The sequence below is a fragment of the Sabethes cyaneus genome, chromosome 2, assembly GCF_943734655.1.
Source record: "Sabethes cyaneus chromosome 2, idSabCyanKW18_F2, whole genome shotgun sequence".
In the NCBI taxonomy this organism is placed as follows: domain Eukaryota; kingdom Metazoa; phylum Arthropoda; class Insecta; order Diptera; family Culicidae; genus Sabethes; species Sabethes cyaneus.
The window spans coordinates 105530788-105549191 of record NC_071354.1 but is presented as its reverse complement, the minus strand read 5'-3'; the positions used below and the strand labels follow the sequence as shown (position 1 = coordinate 105549191).

General features: G+C 38.5%; 1 protein-coding gene across 1 annotated transcript in view; it reads left to right on the top strand.

Moving 5' to 3' along the window:
* Window positions 1-18404, top strand: part of LOC128735813 (zwei Ig domain protein zig-8-like) — an 82102-nt gene that overhangs the window by 51720 nt on the left and 11978 nt on the right. Inside the window, exon 5 of the mRNA XM_053830298.1 lies at window positions 17354-17565. Coding sequence (XP_053686273.1) covers window positions 17354-17565 — 212 coding nt within the window. The remainder of the gene's footprint in view (window positions 1-17353; window positions 17566-18404) is intronic.

Below are 18404 nucleotides of genomic sequence, written 5' to 3'. Positions count from 1 at the left end.
AATACCGGTACTACCGACCGATTTTCCGGTACCGAAATACCGGTACTGGCATGCGAGAATACCGGTATTTTCGGTTCCAAGCGCTGATGTTGAAATTCATATCCGTTGCAGCAAAAATAAAACTGATAATCATCCCTGATAACTTTGTAATATACAACGAAGTGTCTTGTTTCGATGATAGTCACTCTTGACTTCTACAGGGTTGAGATTTGAAACCAGGTCCTTGGCATAAATGCTAACCGCTACACCTATATTGCCTTCTACGAAGTTTACTGACCGACTACACAACAAAACAATCAACCCAGTAGTTTGGTTTATCAAGGAAATTGCATTCCATAATGTTCATCATTATTAACATTGATCATCATAAACAGAAACCATTCATTAGTAAAGAGATGAAGAGTGATAAACAGATTAAATTCAGTACTTCAAGGCAGTTCCAGCTTCAACGAATTCGATTACACCAAGATACCAAAGAAATTTTTGAAATAAATCAGTTACCTTCAATTTGCCCTTGACAGGCAAAACTTTGGTTATGTTTTTCGATGCCTTGAGTATGTTCCACGTGAAGTCAGTAGATTCCAAGAGGGCCTGGCAATTATAATACTAAGATTCGTTTTGGCATGGAAGACAATGCATTGAATGTCCGGTGCATCCTTCTCCTTCTCATCTAACAGGTTCTCATCTAGCCAGGGTGGCTCATGCCCTAGCAAGAATTTGTCTCTATTGCACTCGGTCCTGGGTACCTGAGCTATTTGTCGCTAATTCGTTGAGCGTATCGACAAATTCTCAAGTCGGTTTCAACCTAGTCGAGCCCTTGAGCCTTTGAGTCTAGCGCGTGGGCCCCTCCATTCCTGGTGCCAGGGGAATTCCATAGCTTCCTGATATTCGCCAGGTGTACGATGGAAAGCTCTCTAAGTATGCCTTCAGTACTTGCTTGAGCCTATCTGTTTTCCGCTTATAATAGTCCGGAATACCTTTCATTCAGATGAGGCAAGTGCTCGTATATCTTCCATAAGCAAAGTTACACTCTCAAATTTGTAATGGATTCTGTGCATCTCAAAGTCGAATCTCGAAGACGAAAAAAAGCAAAGTTTTGGGCTCAAACGTCTCTCTAAGACTTGGCCCTGCTTTATCGACAGACTTCACAGCAGGCTGTTAGAGTACCAGACAATTACGGGGCTAGTGCAACGATCCTACTACCTCTACTACTAGATATGAGTGACGAAAACAAATCAGTGTTAAAATAAATAAATGAGTTTTTTCGGTTCTTGCTATAAATAAAGTTTATAATTCTTCAACACATATGAGTACCGGTACTGGAACCGGTACTACCGGTACTGATGCTCCCAGTACCGAAATACCGGTTCTTAAAAATAGTGTCGGTACTCCCAATCCTAAATCCAACCTTCTACCTTCTGCCTCTATGGACTATGGAAAGAGTGTAAACAATCTTGGTTTCATTTCCCAGACGGATCTGAAATGGGACATCCTAGTAAATCTACGTACTATCCTAGTAAGTCTTCGATCAATCTACGGTTCTGCATCCGCTGCCCCAATCGCCACTAACCTGAAATTGTTAAAAAGCGTTGATTTTACCCTGCTTATTGTTTGGCATTGGCGTAGCTAGGAACTTTCCCTGGAGGAGGCCTAGGGAGTGCCTTCCAAAAAAATTTTGATTATGATCTTGTTATTCTGGCGGTCACCGATAGCACAAGGTAATGTAGGGAAATACCAGCCGTGCTTGATGAGGGTCCGCGCAATTACCAGATATGTCGGGAGTACAATCTGTCCGCGCATCATATGTTTATTGATTTCAAATCAACATACGATACAGTCGATCGTGACCAGCTATGGCAGATAATGCACGAACACGGTTTTCTGAATAAACTGATGCACTGAGCTTTGCTACATTGGAGAGAGCGTTGTGTTTCGTGTGCATCTCGGGGATACTTTCGAGTTACATTGAGACGCGACAAAAGTTGGAACAAGGTGACGACTCATTTTGTATGCTATTCAACATCGCACTTGAAGGGGTGATCCGACAAAATCGGAATCTAGGACGAGTGTTCTAAACATAAATGCGGCCAAGACCAAATACTCGAAGAAAACAAACGCGTGCCTCTCGCGGACGGTAACTGTTGATGGCAACAAACTAGAAGTGGCAGATGGGTTCGTGTATTTGGGATTTGGGATTGGAAATTAGGCTTCCTTAGCGCTTCGCAAAATTCTAGGCATACGCTGTTTTCGAGCGGAAGGTACTGCGGACGATATTTGGCGGAGTACAAACTGAAAGCTGAGAGTAACGGAGACGTGTGAATCATGAGCTACAAGTAGTGTTTGGAGAGATTGCCATCGTCATCTGGTGAAAGTCAGTAGGCTACAGTGCGACGAAAATAGTTCTCTTTAAAAACTGCACCAGCATCAGGAACAGGGAGGCACAACGTGATGGCTCGACCAGGTCGAAAGTGATTTGCGACTTCTTTGAGTGGGAAATTTACGACGATTGGCCCAAGATGTAGTTGAATGGAGACGAACGGTTGAAACAGCATGAGCCGGGGTGGTTACTAAGCTATTGACGATGACGACAACTACGCTTTTGCGATGCCTAGTGAAAAAGAAAATATCTACACAGCGGGAATATATACACTGAGTTTTTTCCCGGTTTCCAATTCCAATGAGGAAAATTTCTGGAGGGGGCCTGGTACCCCAGGCAAGTAGTAAATTTGAAAAAGCAGATACAGGATGATCGGAAATACCTTCAGGAAATCTGCAATTCCTGAAGCACTGCATGACTTCTAATGAGCATTTTATTTTAACCCTGCATACTAGGTATATATATCATTTGAGAAAGGGGAGTGTGAGGACACTAATAAGACTAAGGCAACTAACTAAGACGATGAGATGAGAACAATTTTAGAGCATGAAGATAACACTTACCGTGCATTAAGTTGCATGAAAAGGATACAAATTTGAATTGAATTGAAGCATGAATATCGCGTATCATCAGTTCACCCTTCTGAATATCAAAAGACACCACAAAGCAATAAATATAATTGCAAGCAAAGTACATTGCGGATTTAGCAACCTGTTCTCAGCTTGGCTTTGATGTGTCTGGTTTACAGTGTTCTCATACATGTGCAGTCTGTCGCTACATACAAAATATGCGAGCAACAGCAGTAAGGCAAGGTACTTACTAGACTTCGCTCCGAATAAAAAAGACCCGCCTCTCAAGTGGTTCCCTAATCACTGTACGTGCCGCTGAGTGATGCTTTGAAATTCACTGGAAAATCCCGACAAAAAAATTAAAAAGGAGAACCATTACCGGGCAAACCTTCATCGTATGTCTTGCATACTACAAACACACAACTTTAAACTGGCTGCTAATCCACCAGCTCGTTCCGGCTTTATTTATTGAAGTAGCATCTTTTTGGTAGACAAGGCTCTTCTAGCTTTGAATTGTAGTCCCCATCGGTACACCGGCTGGAAAAGTGTGTATGCGTAAATGTTTACGAGCTACAGTGCGATTTTGTATACCATATGTAATCTGCTTATGTTAACCTACAGCAGAAACGGTGTTCGAAAAAATACGATTTCACGATACTGTGAATCATATGGAGATACACCATCACTCATGAGTAAAATAATTGGCTTGAATGCTTCTATAGAGATGTTAACCCTCATGAATAATAATTTCCCGACACTTATTTAAACCATAAAGTTGATTTTAAACTTTAAGTAGCGTTATTAAGGTAATAACTGTCACGATCAACAAAAGTCATTTGGATGCAAATTGTATAAAAACATATTAAATGTATAGTTTACTATCGCATAATATATGTACACATCTGGCAATAAAAGGATAATACAGATGCCGATAAAAAGAAATGTATGCAACATAATTTGACACGATTTGTAAGAAAATCAGTTGAAGTTTAAACCACACGGAATTCGAATGTGGTTTACGGCCCACTATTCTATTTACCCCAACACACAATAATAATAATCATACTCGTTAAACTTGATTTGAGTTGATGGCCAAGAAATAGCGTCTCTGCTGCTCTCTAACTGTATTAATATGGGTTTGTGAATGATAATGGTAATTGACGTTAAAGCAGGTTAATTTCATGAGATACCTAGCAAATGTTGAGATGCGAAGATGAGAATAAGGGAGCTGTATAGGGTAAAGTTATAATTAAAGACATGCCTGACTCTTTAGACAACAGTAAACTTTTGCCCTGACCTGACTAAGAATTCATGTGAAATATTCATAGCAACGGTGAATTTTAGTTCACAAAAATTGACAGAATGATAGACATTTGATCTTTTTAACTAAAGCTTTATGAGTGTTTTAGTGGAATCCGAAAATTGAAGGAAAGAAAAACTTTTGAACGATTAAATTCCATTATTAATTTCATTCACGACAGATACACATTTCGACTACGGCATACAGGTTTCATCAGTGTCTGTTTTCGCATTTGTCTAGAATATATGGAATTTAATCGCGAAAAAGTTTTTCTTTCACTTAATTTGATTTTTTTATTTGACTCAATACAGAACGTGACCCTATTGTCGCTTCGAAAAGTCCCTGCTGCTAATATTAGATCTTATTTAACTGTTTCTGGTGTTTACTTACTTTATTTCACCGCTGGATGACTTAAAGTACACAACTTTGTTGCAATATTAGTAATCAATAGTGAGTAATTGTGTCTTTGTACAAGTTTAAAATCATTTGTAACTATCACTTTCAGTTTAACAATTTGATGAGATAAATAATGAATATTGCAATATTTTTTCCTACCGAAAAGTATTATAAAAGATTGTTGCAATTAAAACTTTGTCGACTGTAACTTGACGTGTTCCCTTTAATCGTGCATCAGGCTTGAACCCCTCCCCCTCTTCCGCTGTATATCAGGAGTGTGCGTAGTGCAGAATGATATTTATATTTTAATTTTTTATAACAGTAGTTTTTACAATCGATGGAGGGAATGGTAGGAAAAAGTAATAAAACAAAGGTGTTGATAGTGCCTCAAGCAAGGCGTGAAGGGAAAAGAGCAGAAAATTAGGTTAGGGAGAAACATTGAAGCAACGCTTATTAAGTTTGTATAATGTTCCGCATTACCCAAGCTGGGGAATCCCCGAATCCGCGGGGAAAGGAAGCAATGTGGAAGAAATAAAAGCCAATATTACTTGTTTATGTTGACTTGAGAAAGCAGGAATTATGTTCATTTGTCACATCTCACAATTATTTGTGTCCCGAAGTCGTTTACACCTCCTACCCATAAGTCTGTTTGATTTCACCGAGAAAAGTCAACCAAACCAAGAAATAAACATAGTACGGTGACTAATTCCCAAACATGATGAAAACATTTTTTTTCAAGTGCGAAGATAAAAAATGCGAAATTATTAAAATGGGACAATACAAGAGATGTGCTTGAAATTTGCAAATTAAAGTCCTATCCCATGAACTACAACGATTCTTAACAAAGAGTCATTCGTCATTAACTTGCCAGGTCTTCAAGAGGTTAGTAGAAATTAACTATAGAGAAATATTTTTTAAGGAACCGTCAAATTCTTCAATATCTGAAGTGTTCGCGTTGCGCTGTCGCAATTCCAAGCAAATAGCTGATCCAAGAGTATTTCCAGTTTGGCGGTTTTGGCGAGTCCGAATGTAAATTTTGTTTCTTTTGTTTTTTGGTAGATTATAGTCACTTTAACAGCTTATGTCTTTCGTGATTTCTGCGGGGCTGGGATTTGAACCCGGGTCCTTGGCGTGAGAGGCGTGAATGCTAACCACTGCGCCGGGACTGACCCCAATTTTGTTTCTTCGCTTTCATTTTAAAATGTTCGAGCCGCACGTTCCTCACAATTGAATTAGCTTTTTTCTTAATAGAACTCTTCAAATCCTGCACAGTTTAAGATGCGACCGAATCAACATGTTTCTTTCACTTTGAACGCATTACTTTAGCACAGTTGAGGGGGGCAGCCTTGTTTTACAATCGTCCATTGGTTCAAGACTCTGGATAATTAGGGTAGATGCTCCAGTAATGGAGGGATTATGTCAGAGAATAGTATTTAAAGACAACTAGAATGCTCAATTTACCAGTATGCTAATATGGTGTATGCTAATATGGTGCACCATAATGTTAGCTTTAAATACATACCAAAATTATACAATTCTGTTAGTTAATATATTTAAAATACTGCTTTTCCTGACATTACTCTGTGCTCCTAAAGTAGTAGTAATGTTCCTGTAATAGTGGAAAATTTGCCTATAATAGTGGAATTTTATTTATCGCCCTTAGTTACGCTTGCAGTGAGCATGGCAGCAGGTAACAACGTAGGCTTGTTAAACTGCTATGGATTGTTACAAATTTCTTAAGTAATTGGTCCGTTTTGGTCTACTCAAAAGGAATTTGTAATTTTTGCACCAAAATCCTAAATGTTAACTATGTACCTTAGATAAAACTGTTAACAAATATATATTTAACAATCAAACATTGATATTCTATCGAAATCATTCTGAAATCCGCCAAAATTATGAAATGTTTCGAGTTTCCACTATTACTGGTACACCCACAATCACTTACTTACTTACATTTACCCTAGGAGAGTTCATCTCTTCTGGCAAGAAATCAACATTCTTAGCTGCATAGCACCCACTACTACCGTACTACTTTAGAGTAGTGACAGCTAACTAAATCAAGCCAGAATATTACGTTACCTCTATGTTTACAAATAAAGAAATGACGTTTCTTCAATGTATAAACTTATATAAACTTGGTGTTATTGTTGAGGAAGTGATGAAAGGCTCGGTCTCCAGTCCACAGTTATATATTTCTTGTCAGATCATGGCCTTCTTTGCAAATTTATCAGCAAACATGAATTTATACTAGCCTGGCATACAACCATGCCCCGCCCAGTTACAATGTACAGTTTGCCCGAAAAGTTACTCGAAACTTTAAACTCGAAAGTTAAACGAAACTATTTTCACGTAGGTTTCGTCATCCATCCAAATACATCCGTAGAATTTCATTAAAATTTACGCGAACGAACGCCGTAGCACACTGCTATGCTACAAAATTCTCCCTAAAGTGCCGAAACGGATGTTTACCGGTACTGTAAGGCGTATAACATTCTCGAGTGAGGATATTCCGCAAGGTTTGATAGTTGGCGTTGTACCTTCTAGACTTAGGCTGTGCGAGATTTCGCAAAATTTTGTGTTAACCGAAATTGAACGAAATCGCACGAAATTCACCTTAGATTTTATAGTACATCACCCTTAAACTAAAGTTACATCTATTATATGTTTGTCGACTGTTGGGATTTAATTCTTGGAATTTTTTCTCTCGGCTTCATCAGTCTTAAAAATGTCAAAAACGAGTTTGGTCTCTATATCCGACAGTTTCGATCTTCTATTCCTCTGAAAAAGATTAAATAAATCATCGAAACTGTCGGATGTAGAGACCAAATTCGTTTTTGACAGTTTTGAGACTGATCAAGCCGAGAGAAAAAAAATTCAAGAATTATAGTTACATCTATAGTAAATTTAGTTTGATTTCATTCGATTTCGGTGGAGACGAAATGTCGCGAGATCTCGCACAGCCTTATTCTAGCCATATCCCGGATGAAGATGCCAGAATCAGACTTAAAGCACCTCAATATCTTCTTCCTCATTCCTCGGTCCCTAGTTCCGATTATCTTGAAAGTTCTTTGCGGCCTTTCCACACCTACGTTCTCTTTATTATCCTTCAGAACATTACGCACTGTTGATTTTGGCATTTTTAGCACTTTATCCAACTTTGATCCAAACCACTCTAAATTTTTCAGGTGTTTGTGCAAGATTTTTTACGGCGTTCGAGTTCCATTCTGTACCTACTGCTGCGCAACGTGGTGGAATATTCTGACGAAACTTGCACCAGTTGTTCATGAAGAACAATGACATGAGGAGTCAGTTCCGGCGTAGTGGTTAGCATTCACGCCTCTCACGCCGAGCACCCGGGTTCAAATCCCAACCCCGCAGAAGTCATGAATGACCCAAGCTGTTAAAGTGACTATAATCTAACAAAAAAAAACAATGACATGACATGTAAACAAAGTTATGTCAAATGCTTCCTGTTCCTACAACAAGAGGCGTAGGTAATGTACGAGGGGCATTCGGATTGGATTTTAGTCAGACTTTAGATTACATGTGTTTTCTTTTAATTAATGAAGGACAGCCAATTTTAAGGTTCTTTCACTGATTAAATTTAATACGTGTAAACTATACTACAAGACATACGCATGATTCCTCTCGTCGCGTTTTGTTTACAAAGGCTTAATGTATCAGCAGGTTTGCACTGCGGCGTTAACTTTGCGGTGGCAAGTTCCTTTCGGAAGCAAATTCACTCATGTTTTCCGCACGTGTTCTACAGCCAGCAACCGCCACCATAGCCATTGTTCTCTCGATCGTTTGCTCTGTCGTTAGGCGCAGCACGTATTAACGATTCTGTAGGTATATAGCAGCAGGAAGGAAATACAAAACAGAAGGATGTTACCAACTTTTATTTTTTTCCCTTGGGTACTTTGCGAGGCAAGCTTACAATACGATACTGTTAATGAGAAGTGAATAATGAAAGACAATGTTAATTAAGCCGTATTTATAAACAACTTCTTGTGGTATTTTAGACAAAATAAATATGTTGAACGTTGTTGGCGAACACCATGAGAACAAGAGATCGATTTTTTTGCTTATAAAAGGGGACAATCCTAGTCAAAAAGTGCGAATGCATGAAGAGTCCTTTGGGCTAGAATCCAGAGAAGCTTAAATCATTGAAAAATGGGAAACATCATTTTGGCGATAACGGTGTATATGCAAAGTTTTGACCAAGTTTTGTTGTTTGTAAACGGTTCTGCTTGGTAAATATTTTTTGCAATTTAAAGCATCGAGAAGAAAAGAAAAACAATTAAACACAGTCATCTGCAAAACCCATCTGCGCCAACTCAGGAGCTGGCAAAACTGATGACTTATCCTAAAAGTACAGTGGGCGGGTGCATGAAAAGTACAAGGAAATTCTTAAAACCGCCCGCAGAGTGCAAACCAAGCTGTTAGCCTTAAACTGCTCAGTGGGGGTTGGGAGGGAGTTATGTTGATCAAGCAGATGCAGTCAAAACTATTTCAAAAATCACCACACAACTCGTAAGAACACAGAATCACAAAATAAACCAATAAATATAGATTACGAACCTGAAAATGCTATCAGTTCTTCGGACGCTGTAGAAAACCTGCAATATTCATGCCAAAAATCAAACGACGAAAGCAGGCAATTCTTGTAGAGTTCGCTTAGCGAAAAGCACAAAGGTTAAATTGCGGAATTATTGTTCAAGTCATCGCGGGTATTTCCTCCACTTGTGCCTTAGCTGTGGAATAGAACTTCCTGACAAACCGATACCAAGAACAAAAAGGCCCCTAAAGGGCCTATTTGAGGATATTACCCACAATATAAAGCCTAGTCTTACTCCTAGAATCACCAGCATCAGCATTGCCTTTTACCTGTTCGGGCTTTTGGAGCGATTTCAAACGCTCTATGGACCTTGTAGCATTTAAATACCATGGTTGTATTATTGCCGATCTGTGGCCGACGGATGACCGCTCCCCGCCCGTGGACGTGGAGTGTTATCATACTTACAGTTGTGAATCGTTGTGGTGGTAGTATGCAAAGCTTTCCTGTCTGAGCGATCACTCTGTCCGAAAACATGGAGTGCTATCACCCATACAGATGACTGTATGCCGTCTCGGTAAAGCCATTCAGCATGAGAGACCGCTCCGCCCAAAGATTTGGAGTGTTATCACTCACACAGGGCTGGTTGCTAGAAATGATCGACATCCACATCGGAGAAAGTTTTCCCCTATGAGCGATTTCTCCGTCCATAGACTTGGCGGACTTGGCGGTCACACAGTCGATTACTTGCTCAATTGGAATTTTTATTGGATTAAGGAAATTCTAGCAGATTAAGATACCCATAGTAAATTGACAAAGTTAATTTCATATGAGATTTTTAGCCAAATGTTACAAAGCGCTGGAGTGAAACTCTTGATCGTCAACTGCGGATTGAAGGGCATTCGGGAAGTCAATGCGTTATATTATATGCGATAATGCAAATTCCTCACTTTCAGTTCAAATGTGGATGAAACTTAAGGACGAAAAAAGCTGGTCTACTCCAGCAAGTGCTTGCGATTTGTTCGCTCGAGCGAAATCCTCCAATGCTGTATGAAAAATTGAAGTAGTCAAATTGGAGTCGGAATAAGAGGAATCCCAGCTATAGGTATACTGCCCATAAATGCATAACAGTCCCATCTGACTTTTCACCACTTTTGAGATAAACCTGGGAATCATCTTTAAATTAACTGTTCTTTCAATATTTCAAACAAAAAAGTTATGTTTGTTCCCAAGATGTTGAAAAAAATATCAAACTATGTCAGTCCCATATTACAAACAAACGCATAACAGTCACAGTAGTAAAAATATATCAATAAGCATCTGTTTTTGGGAAATTCCTGGACCGATTCGCCTGTAGCAACTACCAAACGGAAGATTTGACTAAAATAGAAGAGTTGAGGAGAATTTGGATCGGATGTACGATTCCGATTCCACTGTAAAGTGGGAACAAGTTCCGGAATGTATGGGACTTGAACGTAGAAGCACCTTGAATCACAACAAACCCATCATGTGACACCCATAAATACACGGATTTGCAAATCTAGACTATTGGTAGTCGTATAAAGTGTTCAAGACGCCATTGGCCACATCAAAACATGTCCGTGAATGTTCCGGATTCCTTTACGGGGATCAGTTTCTGAATTTAACTCAAATACAACATGTGACATCTCTAAGTAGGTACTCGAAATTGCAAAACTTGTTTGAAATAGTTCATTTGTTGTCACATATAGTGTCCAGGTTCACATTGGTCATACTCGGACACGTTCTGGGAGTGTTCCGGACACACAGGAAAGCGACCAGCTTCTGAATCAAACAAACCCCATGCGACCTCACTATAAACTCAAGATAACAAATTACAATAAAAAGAAGAAAAGGCCAGGAAGAGATTTGAGTCAAAAAGGACATTTTGGACAATTGAATTGGACGAGCACGTGAATTATCAAAACAACGACACGTGGTCTTGAAAATACTATCGAGTCACGGACAACGCAAGAATCAAGGCATGCTGTGCCTGTGACTGTTATGCGTTTATTCTTGCTTGTTCAAGCACAAATAAACGCATATCAGTAACTTCGGCAGTTTGTCTAAGTTTTGGAACAAATTTTAGGTCACTTGTGAACAAATAGCTTGTAAAAGTATTCTGTTATGTACATTCAAGTGATTGTAACAGCTTCAAACTAGACGGAGATATATGAAACACGTGTGGTTCGAAAGGTAGATTCAGTAAGAATGTATTATGTCTTTTATAGGTTTTATAACTAATGCGCATAGCCTACTATGATGGTCAATGTAAATGCGAATGAAGTTATTTGTATTACAGAATTACGATACTACATTTACTATCTATTTTTTTTTTTTATTAATCCTAAGCATCATTGGGATCAGTCAATACTGATTGTACATAGTCCTGCATATAAGCTGGTTTACGGATAATTCGTTTACATCTATCAGATTGCTTCTCCTTGCTTGATTTAGTAGATAATCCTAGTTCATTAGTTTCTGAAAGTGATTCTCGAGGAATTGGTTTTAAATGAGAAACGTGTCTACGGTACTTTACGCCTGAGTCTTTTGAAGACACTATAACTTCTCCTCCTTTTCTTTTCAGGACCTTGTAAACCTGCGGTTCGTAATATGGGGATAGTTTATTTGTTCTTGTCATTTTCTTTACCAGAACATCGTCTCCCTCAGCAATATTATTTGGTTTAGCATTTCATCTTATGTCTGCATATAACTTTCCTCGTTCTTTAGCCTCCTTATCACGATCTACCACTTCCTCATCTTCATCTGCTGGCTGATAAATTGACGGAAGCCGATCACGTATGTTGAAGCCAAGAAGCATTTCAGATGGAGTTTTTTTTGTAGTTGAGTGTGGAGATGAACGATACATTAGTAAATATTTATTTAATTCTGCAATCCAGTCAGAATTTGTTTCTTGACTAATTATCAATCTCTTTAAAAGAGATCGGTTTTGTCGCTCGACTTCGCCGTTTTGTTGGGGCCAATACGGAGTTGTGTTAATTAGTTTTATATTGTTGGAACTACAAAACTCTCGGAATTCATCACTTATAAATTGAGGCCCATTATCAGCGGTGATGGAAAGCGGCAGACCAAAACGAGCGAATATTGCATTTAAACATTTAATAGTTTCAGTTGTATCTGTTTTTGTCATGATTTCTACCTCTATATAACGGCTGAAATAGTCAACTATCACGAATAAAAAATGAGCGGACGGCAGTGGTCCAAGGAAATCGATAGCTACATGCTGCCATGGTCCTGAGGGTAATTCCCTTCGTTTAATCGGTTCTGGTGCAGATGGTGCTCCGACCAGCATGCATCCTCGACAATTTCTGACGTATTGTTCAACTTGCGTATCTAACTTTGGCCACCAAACCTTTGCTCTCAATCGCTGTTTCATAATAGTCATACCAGGGTGACCCTCGTGAGCTAAGTCCAATGTCTGTTTTCTCAGTGATTCTGGAATTACCATTCTAGTTCCTCGTAACAGAATCTTTCCAGCAAAACACAATTCTGTAGCAAATACTTTAAACGGTAATGCACTTTCTGACCAAATATCTTCTTCTATGCCAAGACGGACTGACTGAATAATATTGTCAATTTCAGATGCTGTTTCAATCTCTGTGATTTTCAGAGCAACCGGCGATGCATTAGAAACTACCCAAGCTATGTAATGTTCTGTATATTCGTCAAAAGATTTTCCAGTCACATTATCTGTAACGGACAACCGTGATAATGGATCTGCTATATTTGATTTGCCCGGGCGGTAGACAACTGTTGCTTTGTATGATTGTAATCGAACAACCCATCTTTCAATCCTGGCACATGGTTTGGATCTTGGACCGAAAAGTGCCTCCAACGGTTTATGATCCGTTATTAATTCGAATGACCGACCATATAGATAGAAGTGAAATCGCTCAACTGCCCAAACAAGAGCAAGTGCCTCCTTTTCGATCTGAGCATACCTCTTTTCAACATCGGATAAGCTTTTACTTGCGTAAGCAATAATCCTTGGACCTTGTTCATTAATTTGAAGCAGGACCGCGCCCAACCCAACCGGGCTGGCATCAGCAACCAACTGCGTACGATCAGATTCATCGAAATATCCTAATGTAGTAGGACAAGTCATATGCTCCTTTAACTTAGCAAATGCTACTTGTTGCTCGAGTTTCCAAACGAAATTTTGTTTTTGAACCGTTAATTGTCGTAATGGATGCGTCAAAGTTGCCAGATCGGGAATAAACCTGCCAAGGTAATTAACTAAGCCTAAGAAACTTCTTACCTCTTCTGCAGATTTTGGTTCTCGGAAACGACGAATGGAGTCTAATTTATCAATGTCTGGCTTGATTCCATTTGCTGACAAGATATGTCCCAAAACTCTCATTTCAGATACTCCATAGATACATTTTTCTTCGTTTAGGATCACATTCCATTCATGTAATCTTTGAATGACCTTTTCCAATCTTATATTATGCTGACTCTGATCAGGTCCATGAATAATTATATCGTCGATATAAATCAAACACCCTTGGCACCCGCTCAGAATCTGTTCCATTGTTTTTTGGAACAGTTCAGGCGCGCAGTTTATACCAAACATTAGTCGAGTATAACGAAACAAGCCTTTACGCGTAATGAACGTAGTAATTTCGCGGGATTTCTTTGATATTTCAACCTAAAATAAAACATTAAGATCTTAGCTTCCGAAACTTGAAAATTTATTTGATTTAATTCAACAATCAAAACCAAAACTGATGCAATATATATGTTATATATATTAAATATCGTCAGACACATCACCTACCTGGTGAAAAGCATTTTTTACGTCTAAACGAGAGAAAACCTTTGCCTTTGCCAAATGTGGCAAAAAATCTTCAAGAGTTGGTAAAGGATGATTTTCTCTTTCTACAGCTTCATTTGCTCGACGCATATCTACACATATGCGCACGTCGCCATCATTTCCTTTGGGTACCACTACTATAGGAGATATCCATTTCGCTGGTTCGTTCACCGCTTCGATAACACCTTGCTCAAGCAAGTTGTCCAGTTTATTATCCACTACCTTCTCTAAAGCCACCGGTATTCGTCGATACGGTTGAACAACTGGTACAGCATCTGCTTTAATCGGAATATCTACGATTATATCTCTGATTGTTCCTAGCTTCTTACTTTCAGCATTAACTTCTACTTTATTAACAGGCATTCCTATCTTTAGGACACCCATAGCCATTGCTGTATCTCGTCCAATCAAAATTTTACCATCTCCTTTTATAACATAGAACTCAGCCGATAAGCTAGCATCACTCAACTTGACCGTAGCTGTAAACACACCAATTAGCTGTAACGATTGTCCTCCATAAGGTTTGAACACCATTGACGCTTCTCGACGTTGGTTTGACACATTTATTTTTTTTTCCTTTAATCTTTCCCAATTTGATTCACTAAGCAAGTTATACTTAGAACCGGAATCTATTACTGCTGAAACAGTAACGCCACCTATTTCACACCGAATTTCTACATTGCCATCCAATGTTGTAATGTTGAAAACGTATTCAGTTTGTTCATCAGCTATGTGCTTTACAACATTCATTTGGTCGTTCTTATGGCCCATATCAGTATTATTAATATTTACTCGGCTTTCAAATCTTGGATTAGTATTTGTTTTCCTCGACTCATTCCTTGATTGCTTGCTACGGCATTTCTTTTGAAAATGGTCCTTTCCACCGCACTTATTGCACAGCTTCCCTTTTGCTGGACAACTATCATCTTTAGCAACATGTCCAAAGTAACCGCAACGATGACATTCAAACTGTTTCGGCGCGTCGAATTTCTTCCTTTTTCCATATGTTGTTTCAATCTTATTAACATCCTGTGATTTCAGTTCACCTACACCGGCAAACGATTTTTCTTGTTGAGAGACGGTTTCGAAAATTTTTGCTATTCCTAACACCTGGTCGAGATTGACATCCCCTTGTTTTAGTAATTCGCGACGTAGTTTAGTTGATTCACACTTCTCAATAATTTGATCTTTTATATTTTCTTCCGCTCCATCACCGAACCCACAACGTTCTGCTTGAACGCGTAATCTAATAGTGAAGGCGTCAATATTTTCCCCAGTTCGTGGCTTCATTTGACGTAGTAAGTGTCGTTCATAGGTAGAATTTTCCTTTGGCAAGAAAAAGTCATTCAACTTACTTTTGGCTTCATCGTAAGCAGTCATATTCGGTGTATAATGCTCAACATTCAGCAACGGTCCACGTTCGTTAATTCCTGGTACCTCGGGTAATGTATCGAAGAGTTCCTGAACGCTCGGTCCCGCATAGTGCAGTAATAAATCTCGCTTCCATTCGTCATCATCAATCCGGCTTGCACGAATCATGGCCTCAAAAGATCTTAGCCACTTACGCCACTCTATGCCAACATCATTAGTATACGACGCGTATTCAAACGCTCTTAGCTGCAGTCCAAGTGATCGCATTGTTTCTGTAAAACATCAAATCAATCAGCACATCAGTCACTCGACTCCTCAGTTCAAATTTTTTTTTTCAACTTGATTTAACTATAAATGCGTCTCACTATAAAATAATTCTTCAACGTATATCTATTACTTTTAAACAACTAACCGATTACTTGACATAACAAAAATATCTTGTATGTCTTGACAAATATGTTCTACTTTGTTCGGCTCGTAACTACTTTGTCTCTGCAAGTTTCGTACTGCTTTCATAACTCAACCCATAGTTACCGTAGTAACCATTGTTACTAAGGTAACCATTTTTGTTTATCGCCAAACGGTTCTTGTTCGAACTGCATTATTCTGATTTTCTCGCATCATCAAAGTAACCATAGTTACTATGGTAACTATAATTGTGCATCACCTAACTTTTCTTGTTCGAAGTGCATTTAAGCAAACATTTTGAAACCAATTTCTACAAAACGAAATTCACTTACTGCATTTAAGCAACGAGTCTCTTTTTCACAAATCACAATTCCGTCTACTGCATTTAAGCAACGAGTATCAGCTTGTTTCGCTTTGTCACAAATCAAATTTTCTGTCTACTGCATTCAAGCAACGTATCTCAAACCAAACAGTCCTTTTTTTATTTTATAATTTGATCGTGCTAGAATCATTCACATCAATATATCTGCATTTAAGCAATCAACTCGCGATTTGTTATTTTCCTAAGTATTTTATACATACCAAACGAATTTGTCGATCCCATCCTCGTCGCCAAAATGTAACAGCTTCAAACTAGACGGAGATATATGAAACACGTGTGGTTCGAAAGGTAGATTCAGTAAGAATGTATTATGTCTTTTATAGGTTTTATAACTAATGCGCATAGCCTACTATGATGGTCAATGTAAATGCGAATGAAGTTATTTGTATTACAGAATTACGATACTACAGTGATTTTATGACAATTTGGACGATTTGTTTCCAAAATCGATTCAATATTAAAGAAAAATTGTCGTGGCTTCAACAGCGTTTTTCGTAGTTGCACGTTTTTGCAGATGTGACTGTCTTCCATTTATGGGCAGTATAATAGTAATACAAAAAATAAGTTTCAATATGTATCTCAAATGAATAGCAATAAAAAATTATGCATTGACAAATTTACTATGTATGAAAATTTAAAACGATTGAGTCGCCTAGAAGGAACCTAAGATATAAAAACAACCATAAATTCTTTTTAAAAATTCCCCATTCAACACTTATATGAACATTGCAGTAGAATTGCGCTATGCGTGACCCGCAGTAAACATTTCTTGTTAGTATAATGTTTCGTAGCAAAAAAAAATACAACGAAAAACGATATCGATTTTTTTCAGAATGCAACAACTATCAGACATATGTTTGCATATTTACATCATTTTATTGTTTTATTATGCATTCAATTAGCGACGCTTCTCTGAGAAATTCACCAAATAACTACCGGAAGGTTACAGTCAGAATATATCAGCATCAGCAGCGTTACTCTTGTTAATATCATAACATAATAACATTAATGTCCGTTTATGTCCGTTTCAATGAACAGCAATGGTTCGAAAATGCCTCTTCGAGTAATTGTTCATTTTATTAATCATCCCTGAACGAGTGCGTCTTAAAATAAAATTTTCTTTCTTGTTCCTTTCCACAGTGCCAAGAACTGAGCTTATTGGAGATTCCGACCGATACGTGAAGGCGGGTAGTGCCGTCATACTGCGCTGTGTCGTCCGCGGTGCTCTGGAGCCGCCATCCTATATCATTTGGTATCACGGTACCCAACAGATTTTCACTGAGAATCGACGAGGTTGGAAAACGCAGCTGGATCGTGGCGCACCGGACCTGGACGGTGACATCCACAGCACTGTAAGAAGAGCAACGTTGTGAAAGCCGTTTCACAGTTATTTTTTTTTTCGTAAAACTTTGCTTGCTGCTTCCAGATTTATAGTCATAATCATTCTCCATTTTATATGCCGCTTTGCCAAAATTTCATCTATTCAAAATTTCCCCTGAAAGTTTATAAGCTACGCTTTATTGCACACAGTTTTTTGCCGGTAGTCTCCGTTTCTTACACAAATTTTATTCCTTCCGATTTTCCTTCCGTCAGCAGTGCAACCAAAGCCCATTCGTCGTCCTTATATGCAAAGCTGCGAGGAGATGCAATGCGAAAATCTATATAAGAATTCTCAATCATTTCCTCGGCTGAACGAAAGCGAAGCGATTCTTCTCAATTCCTTGGCTGAGAAAAATGTAAGGAAATGAATTCTGGGAAATGCTGGATTTGTCACATCTCGTGTGCATTAGGACGGCAATCCAGTAGTGGTTACTAGCTGCAGATCTACGGTTTTTAAAGCAGACTAAATCTGATATGCATGCATATCAGATGAAAGTGGAAATTTGTATTCCTACATGCTTATCCGAACAAATGGTCTCGAATGAATGCTCTAGCAATCTGTGGCAAACAGAATAACTATGTGTGATTGGATTTACAGTTATATCTATTATTTAATTTTGATTCACAATATTGTTGTTCAAAAAACTTACGCAATACACATGCATCCTAGAACTTGTTTTAGATAGGAAATAAATATCTGAGGGTTGTTTATGGAATAACTGCAAGTATCCTGCTACTAAAAGCCCATTATATTGTTTTCGTTCAACGGCTTTCTAACTTCAATGTTTTTTTGTGAATTTTGTCAATCGCG